At 40.1% G+C, this 24,732-nt stretch overlaps 1 protein-coding gene across 1 annotated transcript; it reads right to left on the bottom strand.

The window, feature by feature from the left end:
- Positions 1-391: 391 nt before the first annotated feature.
- Positions 392-21,485, bottom strand: ACSL5 (acyl-CoA synthetase long chain family member 5). Its single transcript, XM_027647776.1, has 21 exons — positions 21,323-21,485; positions 11,938-12,123; positions 11,293-11,401; positions 10,592-10,656; positions 10,412-10,513; positions 9,985-10,084; positions 8,585-8,763; positions 7,880-7,912; positions 7,628-7,679; positions 7,017-7,090; positions 6,492-6,569; positions 6,151-6,285; positions 5,551-5,685; positions 5,381-5,476; positions 4,787-4,859; positions 3,917-4,005; positions 3,721-3,837; positions 3,142-3,285; positions 2,129-2,230; positions 1,691-1,762; positions 392-1,245 (listed from the first exon to the last, which is right to left on the bottom strand). The coding sequence occupies exons 2-21, from the start codon at positions 12,091-12,093 to the stop codon at positions 1,105-1,107; spliced, it is 2,052 nt and encodes a 683-aa protein (XP_027503577.1). The 5' UTR covers positions 12,094-12,123; positions 21,323-21,485; the 3' UTR covers positions 392-1,104.
- Between the last annotated feature and the right edge of the window lie 3,247 nt (positions 21,486-24,732).

The following is a 24,732-nucleotide window of genomic DNA, read 5'->3' as shown; positions in this document are numbered from 1 at the left end:
GGAACTCTCAGCAGAGACAGCATAGATTGATCGAAGACATAAGATAGAGAAAGTATTCATCTTGCCTAATTAATTCTCTGAATCAGCAGCTTTAGCCCAAGAAAATATTTGACACTTTATTTTACCTGATAGGCTCAGCAGAAGCAATGAACTTGGAGACTTTGGCATATATTCCCTTACTACAAGGAAAAGAAAATTGAGTAGAGGAGCAACATCTGGACTACACTACCTTATTTCCTCATGGCTTGAACTGTGGCTGACCAGTGACAGCATAGGGAAAAAGTTAGCATTGTGCAGCAGTTGTGTTCCAGCTGCAGCCATACAGAACCAGGCAGCAGTAAACCTTGCTGACAATCTGGTTGCAGCAGATAAACAAGTAATTCACACAGGCTTTAGTTTGATTGTGCAGTTACAATTTATTGCAACCTATATCCTTAGGATTGACAGCAAAAGTTTTCCTAGGCTCAAATTCAAAAGTGAAAAATCTTTAACACTGCCATTTCATTTGAAAACGTGCAAAAACTGATCCAGTGCCTCCCATACTAGAGTATAAACTATGTTTGCTGTAGCCACATGTCCTTTGTAAACCAGTTGATGCCAAATTACTTATTTTCATTAGAAGCAACCTGTACCATGTGGTCCAGGGATAGGAACAGGAAATTCACTTCTGTATTTGCTGAACAGATGTTATCTTCAATTCATATCGTGTTCAGTCTGATTGCAGATCAATCCACAACAGGTCACAATAGAGTTCATAGTTTGAGCAGGAAAACAAGATTTGCTTTTGACAATGAGAAGTGCATACAGCTGTCTTTCAAAGTCTGAGGCTCTTGCATGTTTTTGTACTTCAGTCACAGTCCAAGGAAGATTATAAAGTTCTGGCTTTGCCTAGACAGCCAGTTCTTAGTCCTGCAGGATGTGGCACTGCCAGTTGTCAGTTATGCTATATCCATCTTCATCCAAAAGTCATTTTTCCAGAATACCAGAAACAAAGAAATTTGAGTTCTCCATGCTCCCCTCCACTTTATGCCTGTGTTCTCCATAGGTCACGTAGTGTCACAGATTTATTTGGATACTCCATGCAGTTTAAATTAAACTGGCCACTTATTCCTGTGCAGATGAATAGAGGGCCTCAATCTGCTCCTGGAAGACTTTAACAAGCTCTGGTCGCTTTGCCTTCATTGTTGGTGTCAAGAGTCCATTTTCTACAGTGAACATCTCTGTGTGAATGTACAGATCTTTAACCTATTAAAGGAAAATAATTTAGCACATGACACTCACATAATTAGAAGACAACAGTTCTTTCCAGCTTCCTTGAGCTCAGTGCAAGAATTCCAGTCCCAGAGATCCAGTAAATAAACTGTTTTTTGATGGAAGTCAAACTGCTTTTGGCTGACACAGCAAGAGGGTGAAACTACAGAACAGCCCCTGCAGCCTGTTGTGAACCTCCACTCCATCTCATGGCAAATTGCTACTGTTGCCCTGTACAGCCACTGGTCTCTTGGTCAAGAGAGGAGCATTGGCCAAGAGACCTGCAGCCAGTCAACATTTCACTGACTGCTTCAGTCAGCTGTTGGGAGCAGTGGCCTTAGGTCCCATCCTGGCACAGTCGGTATCAGGAATTAGGACTTCCCAGCCATTGTATTAGCCATACAGGTGCTCGTGACAAGCAGGATTTGAAGGGACTCACTTGTTCAAAGGATTTAAGGCCAGCCTGTTTCCCCAGTTTGATCATATCTTCTAAAATAGCTTTCTTCACTACCTGGAAGAAAAAGAGCAGAAGCAGACTGGATAAAGCTGCCATTTTGTAATTGCAACTCAAGACCATAACCATTGCCCAGTCAGGGAGAACTGGCAAGAACACATATTCCAACATTCATCCCATATTAAGGCCACTACAAGATCATGTCTATCTTCTCATTGTAAAAGAAGCAGCAATAGCCCTTGAAACATCAAGAGATACCCATACTCAGTTCCAGTTTTCGCTGTAAGGCTGCTTGTATGACTCACCTAGCATTAAAGCAGTTTGATTTACAAAAAAAGGTGGATAGAACAAAGTCAGAGCAACACAAGATTGGATTTCAGAATTAAATTCTGTCTCTAACCTACTAAAAACAAAGCCACTCACAGGATTTTTGCAGAGGTCTTCGTAGGAACCTTTTACTCCCAGTTTTGCTGCAAATTCTGGAAGCGTCTCCGGATCAGGAACCACTATACCTATTAGAAAAGACTGAAAACAAGTGGAAGTCATGCTGAGAGCAAGATAAGGCATATTAAATGTCTTTGTGAACTTGATTGTGAACAGTGTTTCTATAACAAGTCACGTTTACATCCCCATCCGTTTTCAGAGTTTCAAAGGTAGCTCCAAGGACTTTCAAGTCACTGAGAGATGAGACAGCAATAATTGAAGTACTAGTGCTGTTTGTCACATGTGCTGAATGCTCCAGCAATTACTTCTGGCTAGTTTATAAATTTAAGACTGGCCTCTGCTACCATTGGTGGAACCTGTGGCAAAGGAATGGAGAAACACTTCTGCTACGGAGAAGGGCTGTGAGAGTTGGGGTTTTTCAGCCTGGAGAAGAGAAGGCTCCATGAAGACCTTATTGCAGCCTCTCAGTACTAAAAGGAGGCTTGTAAGAAAGATGGCAACAAATTTTTAGTAGGGCCTGTTGCAATAGGACAAGAGATAACAATTTTAAAATGTAAGACAGTAAAATTAGACTAGATGTAAGGAATTTTTTACAATTAAGGTCATGAAACAATGGCACAGGTTGCCCAGGGAGATGACAAATGCCCCATCCCTGGAAACATTCAAGGGCAGGCTGGCTGGGGTTCTGAGTAATGTGATCTAGTTGAAGATGTCCCTGCTCATTGCAGAGGGGATTATTCTATGATTCTAAACTGTACAGAACTGACCTAACATGCTAATCTCATACAAGTATGTAATTAACCTTTACGTAGCGTGCAACTTGATGCCAATTGTCAGTTGGGAAGTCTATAGGTCTGAAAGCATATTCCTATAAACATGGTACTCTTGGGAACAGATCTTGTTTAAGAACTCATGCATATATTTGTGTCCTGATCATCCAGAACACACTGTGGGAGGAATCTTGCAGGATGCTCATGCCTAACATCACTTACCCTCAGGCTTTCCCCATGTACAAAGACCTGGGCTACAGGACCACTTCCAACATAGACATTTTCTATCTTCTCTGGAGCAATGTATTCTCCTTGTGCAAGTTTAAATAAATTCTTCTTCCTGTCGATGATCTTCAGCGTTCCATTCTAGAAGTTAAAAGTGAAGGTCATTAGTTGCAAGTCTCTGTCTTGCTTATATAACAAGATAAACAGGCTTTGCTTTGTTGTATGAAAGGCACATGCTAGTCTACTACTGGTCTTTGCGTTCTGTTGAGAGAATGGGCACTTTATCTAATTTCTCCAGTTAGCTCAGGACATGATTAGACAGCTTCTTTTTTCTCCTTTGACAGAAACCAAGACACCTCGTTACGTCACTTCTACAGTGAAGAATAGTCTTAACTATGGGCCTAACAGGTGTTATTTGAGATCTTGTAACCTAATTGGTCTTTGGAACTTTGCCTGGAGTTACTTGATGAATGATAAACTATAAAGGCTTTTATCCTAGAATGCCATGTTTTGAGATTACTGTAAACTAACAGAGATTCACATCCAAGGGACAGTTTGTATTAAACAATTACTCACTGGCAACCACTTCCCTATGTCTCCAGTGTGGAGCCAGCCATCTTTGTCAAGTGCTTCTGCTGTCTTCTCAGGGTCTTTCAGATAACCCTTGAACACATTTGGTCCTTTAATGCAGACCTGTAATAAGTAAGCACATTGTTAGTCACCAAGTCTTATGTTTCAGTATTTCCTGACATGCACAGGAGATGGTGCCTACCTCGCCTTCATTGTTAGAAGAGAAGTAGCTCATTTCTTCCACATCATCTAGTTTTACAATATTGCAAGCCAGAGGGGTTCCAACATGGCCTGAGAGGAGGGGGGAAAAAAAAAAAAAAAAGACTGCAGCAATACTAGATACTTAATGGCTTTGTTCACTGCTTTAGCAAGAACCAGTATTGTTTAAAGGAATCTGACATCAAATGTTCACAAAAGTTATTGAAATGCCGTTTTCAGACAGTTAATGCAGGACAAGTAACAGCAAAGTCTCAATGCTTAGAGCGTTATTGGTGTAATCAACCAGACCAACCCCAAACCACATTTGCCACCACAGGAATCCCTCATAGGCCCTGGTATTCATTTCCATTTCATTCTCATTATGCTCTGCAGTTATGTGGGCCCAAAGATGATGACTTGAGCTTGAATTTAGAATATATTAAAAATAGCCTTGCCAAGATAAAAGCTAAATCTTCAAAGTCAGGTAGTCTTTCAGGAAAATAGTCAAGTATCATGTCTAATATTTTAGATATAATTATTTGAGTAAAACATGCAATTTTGGAGATAAAGCTGGTTCCTTAAAGCCATTTGTGAAGTCCCTGTTCAGTTTGCTCAGCTCTGTATATTCTTTTCCTGTATGCTGGGACAGGGTCTAATCTGACCTATGTTACTTTACACAAGGGATCCTCATCTACTTGAGTCAAGAATTTTGATACCTATTAAGCACACAGGTGATTGTTGCTACCAAGAGTCACTTTGAAGTTATGTGATTTAATTTTAATTTTAATTAAACTAAAACCAGTAATGCATCTAGGCTTCAGCGCCCCTTTCTGTTGACAGTTCTGGGAGACTGTCCAAGTCCTAGCTGCCTTACCTGTTGTCCAGTCTCCAGGCATTGAGAAAGTGCATCCAGCTGAGCATTCAGTCTGGCCATAAGCTTCAAAGATCTGTGTGAGAAAGGATGAATATTCCTTGAACATCAAGTCCTTGGTGTGAAAGAGCTCTATTTCAACTATGCCCATGCTCAAATCTTCTTCTTAGGAAGGAAGCCAATACAACCTTAGCCTTTAAGGTATCTTGATCTAACTGGTGTAACCAGGTGTTTAAGTTCACCTATCCAAACGTTGCTTTGGTCACCTCATTTTCTGTTCTCAAATGTGCTACACTGGGAGCTCATCGACTGTCAGAATAAGCCACAAAGCTCAGAGGTGGCTGCATGTTCCTATTTCTGCTGCTCTATTTCTCTTCCCAGAGCCCACAGCATAGTGTTTTGGTAGTGTAGTTCAAAGTCAGCTCTGCGGAATTTTTTTCCTGTTACACTAAACTTCAGTGAAGCAGCCTGTCAGTCAATACCCAAGACTGACAGCAACCTCCCCAGGAACAAGTTGTACTGGAGCACAGCTGTATCTCTGGGCACTTACTTGGGCATAATCAAACAAGTCTTACTTTAAGAGAAAACTCAGCTTACCTGACAGCCTAATGCTACTCTCAGAAATGCCAGGACAGAGGGAGATATGGGGGCTGCGCCTGTTACCATTATACGCACTCTTCCTCCCATGGTCTCCTACAAGGGAAACACAAGCCATCAGATCCTCCAGTATTACACTGCTCAGTTTATTTACGCTTGGAATAATTTACCTGAACTTTTTTGAAGATTAGCTTATCCCAAATGCTGTCATTTCGAATGATGCCCTGTTTTAATTCAGCCATCTTCATAGTCACAGCCACGTTTAGCAGGCAACGTTTCACTGGGCTGTTTGCACCACTCTGTATCTGCAGGGAAAAGTATCAGTGATTCTTGGGTTTAACTCACATCAGTACCTCCCGTTCTTGCTTTGTTAAGAGGCACCACATCTTACTTCACTGTTCTAAGGTCTATCTTCACTGCTGCCATGTCTAAGAGATGAACTCAGAGACAATACTTATTCATGTTACTGCTGACACACTGCAGCCACAGCTTTGAGTAACAGGAATCCTTCTAGCTTTGCACTTGCTTCATTTGCATTCCAAAAGTAAACAGACTTTTTGTCTCTGAACAGCAACAAACTTAGCCCAGGTATGACTGGATACACTGTTCTTATACTCCAGGTCCCAGGACTCTTTCTATGTCCTCAGAGAAGATTTTAGAGAATTCTTTCTGCCAAGAAGTAATTAACTAGTGGTGATGTTATGACACAATCAGTATGCTCACTAGGATATATGAACACGAAGATGATTTAGCTAAAATTGCTCACATACCTTGTCATATACTCTATTCAGCAGTCTTGGTACAACTGGAAACATCGTTGGCTTCAAGGTTTTCATGTCATCTGTTAGCAGCTTGATGTCTCCTTGGAAGAAGCCTACTTTTGCTCCACAGCTGTACATCACGGCCTAAAGATTGACCAGACTAAGCTCAGTCAAGGGTAATTCCTAGCTTCACTAGCCATAATTATTTGTCTATGATAAGCAGCAAGATTTTCAGTGCCCACTTGTAGGAAAGTTATTCTGTGAATAGGTTTTGAGGACATACAGATTGCTATTGTATCTTTAACTATAATTTGATTCATAGAAGCTCAGATGTATATATCTGTATATACCTGTACAACTCTCTCAAACATGTGAGCCAAGGGAAGATAGGAAATGGCGATATCTGAACTTGTACATTCAATTGTGCCCTAGAGGGGAAAGAAACAGAAGTAGGTTAGCATTCCCTATGCCTGCCTGAGTTACTCCTAAGTAGAAAGCGGATAAAGTTTTGATCAATTTGACTACTTTGAAATACACTTCAAATGACTGAAGCAACTCACGCTCATCCATCACGTGTTCAAGATTTGCAGCTCTCACACTAGATCAAAATTAGTTTTATCTTTTGGCAAGACTTGTAATAGTGTTGTTTAGTACCCTTGGCATCTAGGACTGACTCATTCTAGAGTAACTTCTACACAGAAGTTCTTGTTCAAGGTTAAACTAAGGTTCTTTCAATACTATTGTCCCATTGAAATATGGGCACTTAGGAAAGCATCAGTTTCTGGGAGTGAATAATTTACAGAAAGTGCCCACATTAAAAGCTGTTTGCGTGACTGAGGGACATACCCTGATGATCACCATTAGAAGTAGCTTACCTCTGTGCATCTAAGGAAGGAAGCAGCATTTGAAACAACATTTCGGTGTGTCAGCATGGCTCCTTTAGGGTCACCTTTGGAGACATCAAGCAAAGTCAGCTGTAGCTCTGACTGCTTCTACTGTCAGTTTTCCATTTTTTGTTTGGCTCAGTCTGAACTATTTTGGTAGGAGGCTCAGTCACAGCATGCATTGTCTTAAGAGTTCACAAATATGCCTCATCTTGAACACTTTCAGCTACAGATGTTACATAAAGGAAATGGCTACTGAAACAGCAGAGTAATTGGGAGTAGCATAGAGAATGCTGAAACAAGATTTTTTTTTTTTTTAGCTTCCATGGATCAAAATACACACACAGGTAAACAACCAATCTCTTGAACATTAGGACTGTATTTTTCATAGGGGAAGACAACATGAATTTGGCTATTCTTGCCCCCAGTTCTAAGAAGCTTTGTCTTAGTTTACTTATAGTGACAGGGTCCCAAGTAAAACTGCAATAGTGGTTTGACACTGCTCTAATGTATTGTTTTATATTAGGATTTCCTATTTTTGTGCTGGGAAGCTGCAGGGGTAGGCTGGTCCAGTGGGGAAGCATCACCATATATTCTCTTACCTGTGGTTCCACTTGTAAAACACACAACAGCAAGATCATCAGGCTTAGGAGGCTGAAGAGACAAAGCCACATAAGGTCAGTGTTAGAATTATGGTACTTATCAGTATTTACATAAAATTCCTAAACTGTGATTAACCAGGAATTCTGGTTCATAAAAGAAAAAAGTCCTGCCAGTCTCCTCTACTAACATGGCAGGAGGTCTTTTCAGAGACTAGTTTTCAAAGTTTATAACTGTGCCATAGAGATACTTACAACTGGTTGTCTGATGTTGTTTTTTCCCAGCTCCTGTGTTAGAGAGAAAAATAGCTTAGCAGATGTGCAACAACAATAGATGAATAGATAATTCTATTTCAAATACAACACTTGTTTTTACTTTGCCTCTTGATGCTCTGTCTCATTCAAAGAGAGATGTCTTCCTGAATTCAATACACACAACTCTGAAAAACTGACTACTACAGTTGTGGAAAGCACAAATTTGAGTGTGTGGAAAGTGATCGGAACTACTTAAAGAATTTGGAAGTCCTGAGTGTACATATTTCATTTTATTTGACATAGGCCATATGTCTTATATTTTACATGTATGCAAGATTAAGCCTAATATTGGGATGTCTAAGCAGCCACTAATTTGAATTTACAGTTTCAGTTAGGCTCAACTGCCAGCTTAGAACCCTGATAAATCCTGTTACAACTGTACCATGAATTAAGCTAAGCAAGTCTTCAGTTTCATGCATACTGACTGTCCACAACACATGAACACAACTTTAGTCAATGGTTTGAACTCTGCAAGTCCATTTGGCTAAATATATCAAGTTTCAAAATGCTCATCAAGATCCAAGCTACAGGAGTGACAACCAGATAACGCTTATATTAAAGTGTCATTGTTGCCACAGAAGGTCAAGATGTCTATCTGGCAAGGTATTCCTTGGCAAGATCAAGCAGAAGCCTTTAGTTACCTACCTCAACCTCCTGCAGTGATAGAATTTCAATTCCCACTTTATCTCCTCTGTCCTTGAGCTCTTTATCAAAGAGATCCATGAGAACAATCATCTTCAGATGTGGGGTCTTTTTTTGCTCACAGTTCTCAAGCAAGACCTGTGCCTTCTGGGGTGTGTCACAGATCACTACACTTATGTCAGCTACAGAAAAGAAATTACGTTTCAGAAGTCTGTTTAGAAGACATTAGACCAGTGACAGTTCAGAAGCACGTTTGTTTAGAACACAGCATTGGTTTGTTCTAAAGCCATTTGCATTTGTTCCTATGGACTGAGCGGTTGGCTTACAGTGCTAAGAAGGTTCCTCTTACCATCATCAACTGATTGTACAGGCAGAATCTTAAGTTTGATCAAAGTGAGGGCAAATGCTGAGAAACTGAAGAGAAATTTCTTCACTCTCAGTCAACACAGGCATTTAATTTTTTTGTATTACCATAAGAGTTCAGAATTGTCCTCACTGATTGTTTAGGTTTAGCCATCTTCCTTAAATCCAAATAAATTTAGGCCTGGTTGAAAGAAGCTGCTAAATTCTGGAGGTAATGCCTCAGCTTCCCCACGTGTGCAAGTGAGTTTTACACAATACAAAAGCATTTTCCTTTAAATTGGCAGAGGAATTGGATTTGCCTGAACATGCTGGTTCCCCGTTAGACTACTGAGTCACAGCTGTGTAGTCCCAAGGCAAGACCTGTTTGCAAGATTCACCAAATGCACCTGTTGAAGGGATTTTGTTTGGCAAGTCCTGTTTATGGGGTGGATCCCAGATTACTGTGACAGTAGTGCATATTATTTCCCCCATGTCTCCCAAAAGACTGGGGGAAGAAAGTCTGAAGATTTATTTAAGCTTCCTTACCATTTTCTTCCATGATGGCATGTTAGTTGTTGCTTCTGTAGAACAACAGGCACTAACCAGATAGATTAAACAGATTTAGGCATATCTTTACCCTTCCCTCCTCCACTCTTTTCATCCTATAACTTTAAATCAGAGACACACATCTAGTCTTAATTTGCATGCAAGCCTGTCTGCATTGTCTGATTGTTTGGCAGTGTGGGATTTCAAGATTTCAAAACCTCAAATAGCAAACAGTTGAGCACTCTGATTGCAGAATGGTCCACAGGATCAGCAGGTCCTTTTGTAGAATTGCAATCAAGACACTAGGAAACATAGGAATCCCACTGGACTATTCTAGGCATTAAACCATGTGCCCTGCAAAGCAGCTTCATTTAAGAAATTAAGTGTCTATAAAAATATAAGAACAGTAAGGCTAAAACTACTTTGATTTTCACATCAAATTCCCTTGAACTTAGCCCTCTCAAAACAAAGTTTCTTAGAAAAGTCATTATGAAAGAATGGAAGTCAATATTTACCTTTGTTAACAATATATACAATGGCCTCTGCCCCTAGAGTGTCATAGAGTGGAACAGCAACCATTGAGTAGGTGTAGCAGGCATACTCTGAAATGGTCCACTGAAGAGAGAAAACAGCACAGCTAAGGAAAACTAGCAACTCTCAAGACAGGATTGCCTACAGATTTCATACATCTTGACTGCATCCCCCATGCAGTCAGTAGTGGGGGGAGTTATGTGAGGAGCACATCCATGAGAATCAGAATAGTGAGAGTTCAAGATCATTGTATTGCATGCTTGGAGTAGTATGTGCTCAGCCAGTAAAAAGGGAACCAGGAAGGAAAAAGAGTTGTGATTGTTCCTCATGTGGCCTCAAGCTATTTAAATACAGACTGCCCTCTAGCCCCAAGGTGTCATTGTGGGAAAGAATATACTATTTGTTGCTTACCTCTGGCCTATTCTGAGCAAAAATGCCAATAAATTGGTTTGTTGATGGTTGGCATCCTTTTTGCAGAAGCCCTGATCCCAAGTATTGAGTTCTGTCTAAAACCTGTAAGATAGTTTTTCCCCAATTTAGTGTTACAAGACAGTGTCTCAAATTAAGTCATCTGTCATTTACTATACTCACCTGTTTGTATGTCAGCCACTGATAAGGTTGCTTGGGTTTTCTGTAGCCTAGACAGTTACCATTTCCTAATGGAAGAGTTCAGAAAAGCAATTTCAAAGCTCAGTACTGAAGGTGCATAACACTTCAATACAATACTTAAAGTGGGAAATATTTTCCATCAGTCATCCAGCTAACTGCACAGAACATAGAAGGACAATGTCCATAGTTAAACACTCTGCCCAAACCAAGATTGTAAGACTGCTGGCTTTATCCTTACAGGCAATACTTCCAAGATCTGGTGATATTTTCCCATTTCAGAACCCATATGAGATTGAAATAGCTTGCAAGCTATCACATATTTCCATGCATAGTGACATGTGCACAAATTCATACCTGTTGAAAACAGGGAGTAATTTTAAAGTAAAACCCACATGGTAAGATAAAGCAGAGGTGTTCCCCCCCCCCCAATTCCTCTGATGTTTAGTATCTGCTGACTCTTGACTGAACTCTACCACCTTAAGCTTCTGATGTTTATTCCCACCCAATTTGCCAACTAAGACTACAGCTAAATTGGGGCAAAGAGAGACATGGTCACTTGTCTCTCCACCCCACAGAAGGCTAGAAAAGCTTTTGCTAGTCTGAATTTTGCCACAGCCAAGACACAAGGAAAAAACTTATTTACTTGTGATAGACAAGTACTAACTAGAAGATACAAAGCTTACCAGAAACATATAGTCCTCTCTGTAAAGCTTCATACAAGGTTTTACCATCTTCGAAGTAATAAGAAAGCAGGTTATTATCTGTCAAGAGTGCACTTCTTCTGGCTCCTCCCTAGGAACAGAGCATGGTCATGAAAAAGTGCAGAACAGATGAAATGTCATTCATTCCTCAACCATTGTCTGAACAATGCCCTTTAAACCATTTCAATAGCATTGTTAGGGAAGTCTTTTTCCTTCCTGATTTTGATCTACTCAGTCATATGCAGAGGAATTTTCTAGATGGCCTACATTAACATTTGATTACAGGTTATTATTGACTAGGACTGAGTGCTACCACTTGTCTAGTTACAAGAAGTATAGCACCAGCTTCTAAGCTGATGCAGTGCATTTAAAATACAGGAATAAGTCAGTGACAGCCAAGGCCATCTGGTAAAAAGCCTATCTAAACCTATTGGCAGGAGCTGCTGTTTCTCACTCTTAGCATCTTAAGGCTTCCTTTCTTCCCACCATACTGTTGAGTTGTACACCTGGGAGAGGAGGCTGTATATGTCAGACGGGAGAGTTTCCACTGGCACCCACAGGCAGAATGGATCAGTATTCAGATTAAGCTCCAAATTAGACCATGCCTACAAGCAAAGAAAGTATTACCTCAATTCCTACTGACTGCTTGTTCAAGTCAACAGGAGGCAAAACAGGTTTTGGCCTGCTTACTACCCACAGGAAGATGACAGATCCAAATACAATAAGACTAATCAATGCTGGTGTTGGGAGCGGTGAGAATAATACTTGAAGTATCCAGATCATTGTGCTGGATCAATGGAGCCAGAGTTGAACCTGAAATAAATAGGAGGTTTAGTAGACTTGAGTTAGAAGCTCTAACTACCCATGAGCCATGGTTACTTAAGTAGCTTGTTAAGCAATACTGCAAATCATTTCAGCAGTTTGCCCCTGAAGAGTCCTGGTACAATTATGAAGCATGCTTATGCAACGTTTTAAGCCTCTTAAGAGATCTCAAGTCACCTGTCCCCATAAATCTTAATCTATGCTGCATCCACCTCCACAAAAAAACTGAAGTCCGATGAAGTCACACAAGGAACAGATTACTTCTATTCAAGAGTAAAAAAATCTGCCTGGGGAAAACCAGTATATCATTTCCCAAATAAGTATAACCAAAAAAGGCCAACAGTTCAATGATGTGCACAGTGGAAGTAAGAAAACTCCTCAATATTATAACTCTCCAACAGAAAGGAGTTTTGCTGAAATAGTAACCGTATTGCTAAACTACATGTTTGTCACACATACATATATAAATCTGCAGGACAAGCAGTATCTTCATTGTCAGCTGCTCTTACTGGAAAGCAGGGTTCATTCTAGACAAGTATTTCAGGTAGTGACAGCATGTTCAGCATGAGATACAATACATGTCAAAACTGTGAAAGTTTCCTTCCACTAGGAAATGGTGACCTGGAAGTCACTGTGTGCACTGGAAGTCTAGCTGGGAAATACAGAAACAGTACTGCTGCTTGCATCCTCCAGAGTGTCTTCTTTCAAGGGCAGGGAAGCAAAACCTGAGAACATAAACTTCCTTATAAGGAACAAAGAAACATCTACCTGAGCTTTCTCCCTTAGAAAAAAGTACTTTAATCTCCAAAATATTCTGATATGTTTAAGATTGAATCACCAAGAGAAATTACTGCTTTTTGTCTGAATCAACTCAGATCTCACCAACTTATCTTTGCTAGTGTCTAAACAGCCATGCAGGAGACAACACATCACACTTTGCAAGATGAGTAACAATACCCTTTCAAAGTCCTTCACACAGAATCAAAGGAATCTAGTTAGTAGATAATATGTCAGCTAGCAACTAACTAAATCCCCATACTAGAAGAATACCAGGCATCCTGAAGCAATGAGTTCCAGTTACCCTTTAACTATAATTCCAAGGAAGTTGAAGGTATTTTACAAACCATCAGTAAGTTCAGCCAGGGCCCAAAGTCAGAATCTGGGGCTTTGAGCCCAGACTGACCAGAGTTAGATTACCCATATCTGTGTTAATTAGCAGTCCTAATGTGTTCTCTGGTGTAAAAAGACATGCTTTGCCCACTCATCATCTGGATAAGAAATGGTACCTCAGAGGCTTGTCATCAAGTCCAAGCTGCCAAATGCATATCACCTACATATCTGAGAAGTACCAACTCCCTAGTCCTCCTTTCTACTCTAAACCTTGGTTACCATGTACCCTTCAAAACTCCTGGCCTTGGCTTCATGTACTGAGTGCCCAAAAAGATTGTGCTACAGCAAGAAAGGTAGAAATTGCCCTTGGGACTCTCTACTGATGGACAGTTCCTGTCATTGAGCATATTAAACCTATGGGAGCACAAACTTAGTCTTTCTGTAGCACAGCATATCACCCATCCCCACAACCTTCCTTTGGGCCTTATCAATTGAGCCTGGAGGGAAAAAGAAAACCCTAAAAGCAGGTCTGCTGATTAAATTTACATTCAGGGCAAAGCTACTTAGCAGTTTAGGTTTAGCACTGCTCAGTTTGGAAGACAGAATTTGGCAATCAGCTGCTCTTCATGATATCATGAATCGTTCATCTGGCCTTGCAGTCAGCAAGCAGCTTTCTGTAGGTGATTAAACTGTATCTGGCTTATGGTGTGAGTCAGCCACTTCCTCTTTTGGTAACATGAGCAGGTCACTTTTTTATAGCACAAGCACTGAGGCAGTTTGGTAGAGGCATCTCCATTCTCCAGCATGAGGAGTTGGATATCCAAGCTTTATTCCTTTAACTCAGAGCCCACTACTAGATCCAAGTGACAAAGCAAATCACACTTGCACCATTTGTATGTTGGAAGCTTTCTAGACCTTTTCTAGACCTTGGCAGATCTATTCTCACATCTTTTTAGAGGGATACCAGAATACTCATGTTCAAACTCCTCTAAATTTTGAGTAGCAGCAACCAGTTTGGGCCCTTTTCCAGTCTTTTCCCATCTCCAGATTGTCAAAAGGAATTTACATTCTGTACATTTCACATTACTCTTCCCTGGACATGAAATTTTTCAATCAACAGTGAGAGAATAGAGGTATATACAGGTAATCAGAGATCACAGGTACAGCTGTACTGGTTTTAATGACTGAAGTGTGTTCATCTGCTCATTTTAATAGTAATTTTGAAACAATTTCCTAGAAGCCATAAAGGATTGGTTGATTTTAGAGTATCATGCTAGAGGTAAGAAACAAAACTGGGGATTATATCTATAGCACCAAGTCTTCCACTATAACTTATTTATGCTGCTTAGCATTAACAGTGCCTAGTCAGACAGATCAGTGCAGTTGTTACAAATACCTGCTGTCTATTATATGGATTTATTTGGTAGAAACTTCACTGAAGACACTTGTCTGACCTTTTTGTGGCATGGATCACAGAACCCAGTAACCCCAAATGCTCCATGCAGCAGTAGATAAGTCATTGCAAATTTTTCCATTGGGGTATCCTCGTGTTCTCACTGACTCACATGCAAGGCAGTTTGTACCAAGACATGTAGGAAGACTGAGCATCAAGGCCTGAAGGATAATGATGCTTGGAGCAAAGAACTCAAAGTTCAGAGAGAACACCTCAACAAGAGGCTATTATTAAGTGCAGCAAAGTTTTTGCCTTCAGGTTCTGAATTGTTTACACAAGTCTCTTGCATAGGGAGAAAGAAAGACCAGGTAGTAGTCTAATCCCAGTGTAGCCTAGTCAGCATGCCTACAGCTAGTCAAAAATGATTTTCAGTTATAAGCCAAATGATTTTTTAATTTAAAGAAAGATCTGTTGACAAGTTTCTGTCTAAAGCTTGGGAAGTATTATATGCTCATTTGCTTCCAGGATTTGGTTTTTGGTTGGTTTGGGGTTTTTTTTTTTGTTTGGTTGGTTTTTGTTGTTGTTGTTGTTGTTTTGTTGGGGGTTTTTGTTTGTTTTTTGTGGGTTTTTTTTAGGGGGGGTTTTTGTTTTTTGTTGTTTGTTTGTTTGTTTTGGTTTTTTTGTTTGTTGGTTTTTTTTTTTTTTAACTGTCTTCATTAGCCCACTTGTAGCACTGAACGAGACTATATATGCAGGAGTCAAAACCTAACATCCTTTAAAGATACAGACGTTACTGTTATGTCAAAAAGCACAGATACCTAGATCTGTGTTTTGTGCAATACACAAAAATGCTTTTCATCTGGAAAACTATTTTCAATTCCCTTACTTTATTAATAGAATAGTGACAGTGTTTTGCTTTTACTTTCCAACCATGCTTCCACAAATGGGCTTTAGTCACTTCTATCAAGGCACATAGGGTGTTTTATTCAAGCTGTGGTAAGACATGTCAGCAAATTTGTCTGAATTCCCAGAATTAGGGCAGTTATTTCCTACGCCTAGAGCTTCTACTGTAACTACTTGTCAAATCCAAGTTACTGCTAGTTTATCACCACTGGTATCCTCCAAAAGCCACTTAATCCTACTGCCCTCAAAGCAGAAGACCCAGAGAGAGGACAGGAGTCTGAACTTGGCAGTTTCCTGTCCATGGCAGGAGAACAGCCTAGATCTGTCCTGTGAAACAGCTATGACCAGAGTTTAACCCACAAATCCAACTGCCCTGTGCGTAGATAATACCTGATCTGGATGAACTTAGGGAAAACTCAACTCAGTGCAGCACAAAACAAAGCCAGAGCCTTTTTGACAGACAGCAGCTTCTGCTGCAAGGGCAAGTCTGTGAACCAGTTGCTTTTAAACATGAAGGTGTCAGAAGTGGAGTGCTTCAAACCCCAGAGTTCTGAAAGACTCAGCTCCCAGACACAAAATGCGCAGGATGTCTCGAACCACCTGTTAAGCCTCTTGTGCAATAGGATGCTGGACAGCTGAAAATGTACTTAGGTTGTCCACCCTGATCAATGGTCAGGGATAAGATGCATTAGGCTCCAGAGTACAAAGGCTTAGTTTTTATCAGAAAAGATTACAGTGATATCATTTACAGCCTTGAGTTCAGAAGTACACATTCTCATTTCTGCTGTAGCTCCCCATCTAAAGCTAGAAGGAATTATATTCTCTGTGCTCTCCAAGTGAGGAGATTCTCTCCACTGGAAAGTGACTGAGCTTTGTACCTTCAAGCCCATAAATATGAAGAAAGAAATCAGTGTTATCTCCATTGCAATTGTTCTTTACAGACAATAAAGCAACCTCTGATACTTGCACGATTTCAGAAGCAATAGTCATGCACTACCTGGGACAATGTCTTCTAGAATTACATTTGTAATCTAGAATTCTTTGTATCAAGTTTGTCTAAAGTTCTGAAGTGATCATGACAACATGTTTGTCAACATTAGTAAGGTAACACTGATTCTTTCCAAGTAGGAAGAGCAGACTACAACCACCTACGCTGGGGTCACTAATTCGTTAGTTGACCACCAGTACCTCACTCTTTCCATTTGCTTACACAGTGCAGTTCTTGCCTGGTGTCATCCTGCAGATGTGAACTGTCCCAGTTCTTACTCCCTGGAAGCAATATATCCCATCTTCCTCCAGCTGCAGCAAGAAGTCTTGTGTTCTGGAGGGTTTAGGAAAATCTAACTTTTAGCATCCAGACAGAAGCTAAAGCACAAAAGCTCAGCAGTGACTGCTGAAAAGAGCCAAGCAAAAACCACAAGCAAAATGCTCAGTAACCTGCATTAAGCCCCAGATATGCTTCAGTTAGGCTTTGCTTTTAGAGTACCTCTTATGAGAGTCACAACCAAACAGTTCAAGCACCCTTTGATCTTAGCTGAGAAGCTCTACTAAGAGGTGGGAAAGGATGAGGCCTCAGTAACTTACTTACAGGAAGTGCTCTGTGGTTTCTAAGCCTTACTTATGAAACCTATTGAACTTTGGTTTCCAGTAAACTTAAACAGAAAGGTCATTTTCTAATAAGGAATTCTGTTATGTTGGATATTACTGTCCCTCCATCAGGAGTGCAACAACATCATGACACCACTTACTAATAAAAGTTATTTTCTCAGATGAATTGAAAAGCCAAGTTTTCATATAGTTTTTTTATCAGGTTTTTTCTTTGAAAGCTACCTACTCAGAGAGATACCTACCTACTCAAAAACATGTTCAACTAGCCATTTAAACGTCCTAAAATTTAAAAAATAGGCAGTATAGCAAGTTCTGTTACTGTTCATCCTGTTAGATAATACAGGTTCACTTCTTGCAAAACTTGCATAATCAACACTGTAATAATAGGAAGTTATCTGTAGTGATAGAGCATGGTTTAAAGAGCTAAGTTTAAAGCTCAGTTTGAAAATTCACATAGAACTAAGAAAACTAGAATATTATCATTAGGCACCTTAGATGCCACACAGAGAAAAGGTAGCACTGAAAGTTTCTAGATGCTAATGTCTTCTATCACTTCATATTATTACAGCACTTACATTATGGAGAACAAAGAGCAAACGTATATCTGAACTTCACTCAGCCCAAGGTTCACATCTAACTGATAGCACATTACCAGAGATTTCCTGGTAGACTTTTAAGAACTCATTATCTTGAACCCTGCAGCTAATTACTACGCTTGCACGTTGGTTTTAGTAAAGCCCATGTGAGTAATAACAAGCAAGCTCATGAGCAATAAAACAAATAAAGTATAACTTTGTTACTTACACAGAAAATATTACGGATCAAAAATAGACTTGAGAAGCAGTGATTAAAGGTACCTACCATTGTGAAAATAGGGTGGGACCCTTAGCAGCATAGTAGCAAACCAACATTCATTAGGTAACACTCCTGTTAAACACTACAGCCAGTTCCCTCTCCCTAGTTTAAATAAATCAGCAAGCAGAAAAGCATGCTGGGAGGGGAGCTTTAAATAGCAGTAATTTGTGTGGGGAACTGGAGTGGTTAAAAACGAAAGTAATAAAAAAAAAAAAAAAAACAACTAAACATGCACATGATAAATTTATTTAATTTTTTGGTTTGCTGATGAAAATAGCTTGAAGTTTACGTGTTTGTGAAGATCTAAGTAAAAAGTAAACTAAAACATTTTGAAATTATATTTACCATTTATTGTTCATAATGTGTTTGCTATTATTTTCTCTATGTATAAAGCTGTATCTCAGCAATAGAAATTTTTTCTCTATAGCTGAATGTACATTAAGCTGAGCAGAGCTTTGTAGCCTGGAATATCAACAAAATGCTTTGAGTACAGTATTTCTCATACACTGCTGTAATGGACTTGCTAGTAGGTTGGATTTCTGCTGCTGGTTTTGGTTTATTTGGTTTTGGTATTGGCTTTTTTTGTTGCTGTGGGTTTTCTTTCCTTTTTCTTTCCCCCCCCCTAAAAAAGCTACCTCTCTCTTTCTGCTGTGTTATAGATTTACATAGGTGCAATTATTTGCACAAGGTAACAGTGAATCATGTTTCAAGCTTCAGTTTTGTTTCCTGGTATGACAGGGATTGTCTTTATTGTTTTACAGTTGCATTTCTTTGTTTAAAAGTTTATAGCTGTTGCAGTTTCCCTTTTTCTCTTTAATGCTTGTCTAATAGAACTGGAATTTTGCAGTAGGTTTGGAGGGGTGGGAAGGTAGTAACTTCACCTATGTCCTTCAGTGCCTTAATCTATATTTTAGAATTGTTTTCCCACTTAGCAGTTTGCCCATCTGAAAGTTTTTCTGCACTGCATGATTTCAGAATAATCTGCTAGACCAACTATAAAGCTGGAATGGAATTAATATAGCATGTACTTGCATCCAAAATACAACCTGTCCTGGACCTTGGCTTGCTACAACACATAGCCCCTACTAATTGCAATTATGTTTTATTGCTGCTGTAAACTCTGTACTGTTCAGGTAAAGTTAACTTACATGTAGTTGTGACATTATTTAGCAATGTAGGTATTCTTTTGGGAAACTGAGGCTTAATTCACTGATTTTCCATTTTATGTAAGGATGAAAAAGAAATAGCTTTTTCTTCATGAAACTCCTCTGCCTTTGGCTTTGCCTACCCAGACCTGTTCCTGTGGCATTTAACTGAAGTTGTGAGCTTCAGCTTTAACAGTGCCAAGGCAGGGTGTGCTTGTGCTTAGAGAAAAGTAATGCCCCTTACAGACAAAGAAAGCAAGGCCAAGCACACCCAGCCCAGCCAGCTCCATTATCACCTTTTCTGTGTGCCCCTCTGAGGATTTTCCCCTTTCAGATATTTGGCCTCAGACTGTTAATTTTCCACAAGAAAGAGAAAAAAGAGTGAATTTGCTATGATCAGCTGTTGGGTAGCAACGCTATGTACCTCAGGTGCACTGACTTTGGCTGCAGGTGGGAGAGAACATGCCCACAGCTCCTTCCTACCTGGCCTGCCAGGTGCCCAGCTTGTGATGCTGAGGTCCACAGGCTGGACTGTATTGCCTGGACTCAGTGAGTCTCACAGCTCCAACATAAATTGGATCAAGGGATGCACACAGGAAAGCCTTGAGGAGGATAGCTTTTCCTTAATAATTGGTTGTGTTCAATGCTCATAAATTAGAATACGGCTGACACTCTTTCCCTGAGATGCACAACAAATGACATGCAAATGCTGAGGCTCTTCATTTTTGGTAAATGATTGGAAGAAACTCCAGATTTTTGAAAGGCACAGATATATTTGTTGTTAGTAATTTTCTGACAAAAAATAAAGCAGAGTTATCAATATCTCAATCTTTGCTTCTCTTTGTACCTATATATAAAATGTACACCTGCATCCCTCGTACCCGTTAGCAAATTAAGATGAGCAGTAGGTAGGGTATGTGTATACAGAATTCAGGTTGTTTTATTTCTGTTGTCACTATCACAAAAGGTTTGCATAAAGGATGAATAAGATGAGCTTTTGTAACAAACCTCACGACATGAGCTTTTGCTATCCAAAGATGCCAAAACAGGCTTTCTACACATAACAAATGGCAGAAGATGTGAATAAATGAAGGGGAAGCATTGTCTCTGAGTACAGTTTTCTCTGTTGTCACTTCAAAACTCGGATTTAAATTTTGTGAGTCTGCGGGAATTGTGAACTCACTTTATTTGAATGATTTTTTAATTCCGGTTTGTTTTCTTAATGCTGTAAAAATAATCATTCTTTATTGCTCTGCTCTGCTTTTTGAGGGCAGTGTCTGGCTTTTGTAAAGCACAGTAACTGCACTGGGACATAAATGATCTTCTCAGAGCAAAAGTGGGTTCCTTATGAAAGGTAGTATGGAAAGAATTATAGGCTTGGAAAAGCAGTATGCTTTTTGCAAGTTCTCTTACTTGCAGCTTGATTTCAGGTTAATCTTTGTCTCTGCTGCCCTCTCCTTTGTTACAGGTCTGTACACAAGCTGGAGCTCTGTACACAAGCAAGAGCTTGGAGAAGGCTCCATCTCTATAGCTGCAAAAAGCAGTTGTTCTAAGGCGATGGCAACAGTCTAGTGTGCAATACTCTAAGATCTGTGCATTTAAAACACTAGAAAAGGCATTATAGCCAGCTTCTATGTTCTTAGTTAGGGGTTGAGGTCTTATCGCAGTAAATGTTGCCAATAAACTTGTGCATATAAATGATCTAGGATATAACAAATTTTTACTGCCCGTGATGCTGTGAAAACAAATGATTCTTGTATTTTTGGAACTCTGTTTTAAACATTAGTCTGAATGGGACCCTGGCACTGATACTCTGTACACTGTATCTTTAAATATGCATAACTAACAAACTGATAAGAAAATGGCTTCAGCCTGGATAGTAGGCAGGTTTCCAGTTCCAGCCAGTCTATAGCAAAGGGGAGTGTGCAGGTAGCTGTTTTCGCTCAGGTTGTGATTTCTCTGTATGCCACCCCTGAGCCCAGACTTGCTGCTTTGAAAACCTACAGCCAATCACACAGCTGTTGCCTTTAACAGAGCACAGGGTGATAAGAAAGGTGCACTGGATCCAGGTATTGAAGCAAATTAAGGCTATTATCCGACTTGCAGTACTTCTCTGCAGGAGCAGGAAGCTGAGTCCTTGAGTAACACGGGCTGTGATCAGGAGGGATTTGCTTACCTTCCTTGAGTGCTGGAGGAGGGTGAAGGGGCTGGTACAGTTTGCTTCCTTCGCTGCTTTACAACTCCAAGTGGGTGTTCAAGGGTTGGTCCTTCCCCAGCTCCCGTGGTGCTTCCCCAGCTCCTGGGGCAGGACTAAGCCCCGAATCATCAGTGTGTGGCTTTAATAAACAGGCGACACTGCACCCGGGTAACCTTTGAACCTGCCTTGCAACAGGTTCAAAGGTAAAAAAAAAATTATTCCTGATCAAATATAAAGAGCAATTTTAGCTGGTTAGAAATGTTAAACATACAACTCTTGCGCAACAGCGCTAGAGGAGAGCTGCACATTGTGAAAGCTCACCCCAGCCCTGTGAAAGCTGAGCACTTGGGATTTTAATAGGACTCTCATTTCCTCAGTGTGCTTGGGGCACTGCGTAAATCTTATTCCACTGAGAAAACGTGCCTCTTAGATTGCACTTTGAGCAAGCAAACATATTCTGATACTTTTCACCAAATACTTTGTGTAGGGGCCTCTCCTTAACATGTCCAAACGCTGAGGTCTGGGTTTCCTTCGCAGCTCAAGTGGTCTGTGAAGTAGCTCGCTCCTTTATGGTAGGGGCTCTCAGCACAGTTGGGATGTATGGGGGGGGTTGGTCATTTTACCATGATGCACCTTCTCTTTTGAAATTGTGCAAAAGGTATTGCACTTGCTGGACTGGCAAGTAGGCCAAGCCTGTTTTGTGAGAGATTTCTTGTGTTGATTTAGCAACTGTGTGTTTTTTGGTTTTTTGTTTTGTTTTGGTTTTTTGCCTTCCTCCATCTCTGAAATGGGAATAAGATAGCAGCTATGCTTAATGCTGCTTGAGAAAGACCCATCTGTGAAGTGAGGAATGCAGGCTAGGCTGGCAGGTGGAGCTTCCTGGCTTCACTTCCAAATACTGTGGATGTGATCTTTGGAAGATGTTTTCTCCTCATGATCCAAAAGATAAGGCTAAATAGCAAAGTCCTTTCAGCACTCACTTAATAGTGTCAGGACTGATCAGGATCATGAAGCTTTTGTTGATTTGGGTCTGGTTTGTCTGGTGCTGGAATTTGACTCCTGTATGAAGAGTAAACCAATACTAACATTTTTCACTTAAGACCTTAAGTATTCTTGATTGAGCTGGGGAACCTCCCTGTATCAGTGGACATGAATAAAAATTGAAGCACCTGTGCCAACACAAATTCTCATGCTAGACCTTCTGGTTGCAACCTCCTTTAAGTTTTTAGAAAATGTCAGTTTAAAGAGGATGAAAGAAAATTAATGAGATGGTTCCAAACTTGGTGTAAAGAGATGATACCAGTGTGCAAGTCTCTTGACTTCTATCTGTGGTGCATCTTGCATATGGGAAACAAAGCAGTTGAGTCAATGCTGTTATGAGGTATGCAACAGATACTAATAATTAGTAGCTGGGCAGGTCCCCGTTCAGCCTAAGTGGATATTGCCTCATCTCAAAAGGTGACTGACACCATCCGTAGTTTTGGCTCCTGCCAGTGGGGGAGGCGGGGGGAAGGTGGGGAAGTAGAGCAGAGTCACTTTTGGAGGGAACAAAGCCAATTACCTGTGCTAGCTATATGTGTAGGTGTGACTGTATTTCCTTCTCCACCCTTACTCCCTGATATGTGAAATACATAGCATTTTACCTCTTTTGAACAGCAAATTAATCCAAGTTGTGGTGTTTTGTCACCTCTCACCTATATAGTTTCTTCCTGATGAATGAAGACTATTGATTAGTTCACAGTCAAAAACTGTTCTGGGAGACCTGACCCACTTGGAGCAGTGAGTGTGTTGTCCCTGAGTCTGGCAGGCTGGGCTCTTGATCAGAAGTCCTGCTGAATGGTGGGTAACCTTTTATCAATTTGTTTTGAAAGCAGGTGTGAGAACACATGTTCACAAGCCCTAGAAGACATGTGGGTTTATGTTCTGTAGTGGAGGCCTGTCTGTGTACATTATCTGTATTCCTTGTTTCTGAACGAGTGATGGTGTAGTTTGTGATCTCAGTGACCAAAGCGCATGACCAATGACATAAAATAGCCTAGATCAGCTGTGGAAGCATCACCTATGTCCCAACTCTGAAAAAGAGGAGCTCAAGGCAGACCTACACACATAGGTTTCTTCCAAAAGATTGGAAAAAAAAATAGTTTCAGTTCATGAAAATGGTCATTTTTCCCCTCAAGACTTAATTATGAAGAAAATGGATGACAAATGATATGGTGAATTCTCTGTAGGTTAGCAGGGGCTCTATGAATTGTATAAGGCTAGTCATTTTTGAAGTGTCTGAGCAGGTTATGGCTCAAAATATTTATTCAAACTATTACTTTTTGACAGAAGTGTCTGCATGCATGGGGTTTTCATGCAGGTAAGAATAAAATTTTTCTTTTGCTAGTTTTTGTAGGTGATAGAAAGCTCAATAGTTTCCCTTCTCTGTTTAGACCCATTTTCTGTGCTATCTAAAGGATCAGCAGTCAGATTAACACATCTTTCAAATGTAATCATTTGCACCTTGTGCAATTCAGGTGACACTTGAATGATGAAGAAAGGCACCAAAAGGAAGCAAAAGGAATTGAATGGAATGTTTCTTCCAGCTCCACTACTGAAAGCAGGATTCAGAGGCATATTTTAGATACCTGCCAATGAACATGTAACTGTGGGGTACCCCTGAATGCTGATTTAAAGTGATTCTTGCTGAGGTTGTGCAACCAGTCTGAGCTGTGAAAGAGTGGAGCTAAAGGTCATTACCATATAAAGCTGCAATTTAATCACTTCTAGGTACTGTATAAGAAGGTTTTTTTTTATTGGTCTTGTGCAATTTACTCAAATGCAATAGGCTGTTGAATGGTAAACACAAAACAAACTCTAACCCTTTAGCCTAAATAATTACCCTTACAGTAGTAAAATTTGGTGACAGGATATTATAAGTCATTCTTACTGTGTTAAAGCATTTGTATACAAAGGATGGGTGTGTAGTTACACTGCTTTAATCAGTTAAGGAAAATGCACGTCTGAATATTTGCAGTTGCACTGTAGTGCCCGAGAACGGCTGCACACTACTGTTGTTACTGGACCTGGCTGCTGCATAAAACTGAAAGATCCAAGTGAATCTACTGTTTCTGTATTGCCACTGACAATCCTACATTCTCTTCTCTTCATGCAAAGCTTGAGTAGTGTCCCTGTAAGTGTCTGTGGTTTTAAACCTAGACAAAACAGGGTCTTAGGTTAACTGTGAATATTAAATACATACCAGTATGAGCTGGCACCCCCTACTTTACAGGAGCTAAAAGCATCTGATTTCTATCTTGACTTGATGACTCGAAGAATAACAAGTGATAGATAATTCTACTGATTTTGACTGGAAACTATGGAATATGTTATAATGTGTATATATATTG

Source organism: Corapipo altera, unplaced genomic scaffold, assembly GCF_003945725.1.
Source record: "Corapipo altera isolate COAL_440 unplaced genomic scaffold, ASM394572v1 56, whole genome shotgun sequence".
NCBI classification, from domain to species: Eukaryota; Metazoa; Chordata; class Aves; order Passeriformes; family Pipridae; genus Corapipo; species Corapipo altera.
Note: the sequence above shows the minus strand (reverse complement) of the source record. Positions and strands in the feature narration are given on the sequence as shown.

Bases quoted from the DNA above. Each gene is read 5' to 3' on its own strand.
- ACSL5 (XM_027647776.1), bottom strand. From the start codon at position 12,093: ATGATCTGGATACTTCAAGTATTATTCTCACCGCTCCCAACACCAGCA. The intron at 11,402-11,937 runs GTAATACTTTCT...CTCTGTTCCTAG, and splicing joins AGCAGTCAGTAGGAATTGAG to GGAGGAGCCAGAAGAAGTGC. The intron at 6,570-7,016 runs GTAAGCTACTTC...TTTCCCCTCTAG, and splicing joins CCTTCCTTAGATGCACAGAG to GGCACAATTGAATGTACAAG.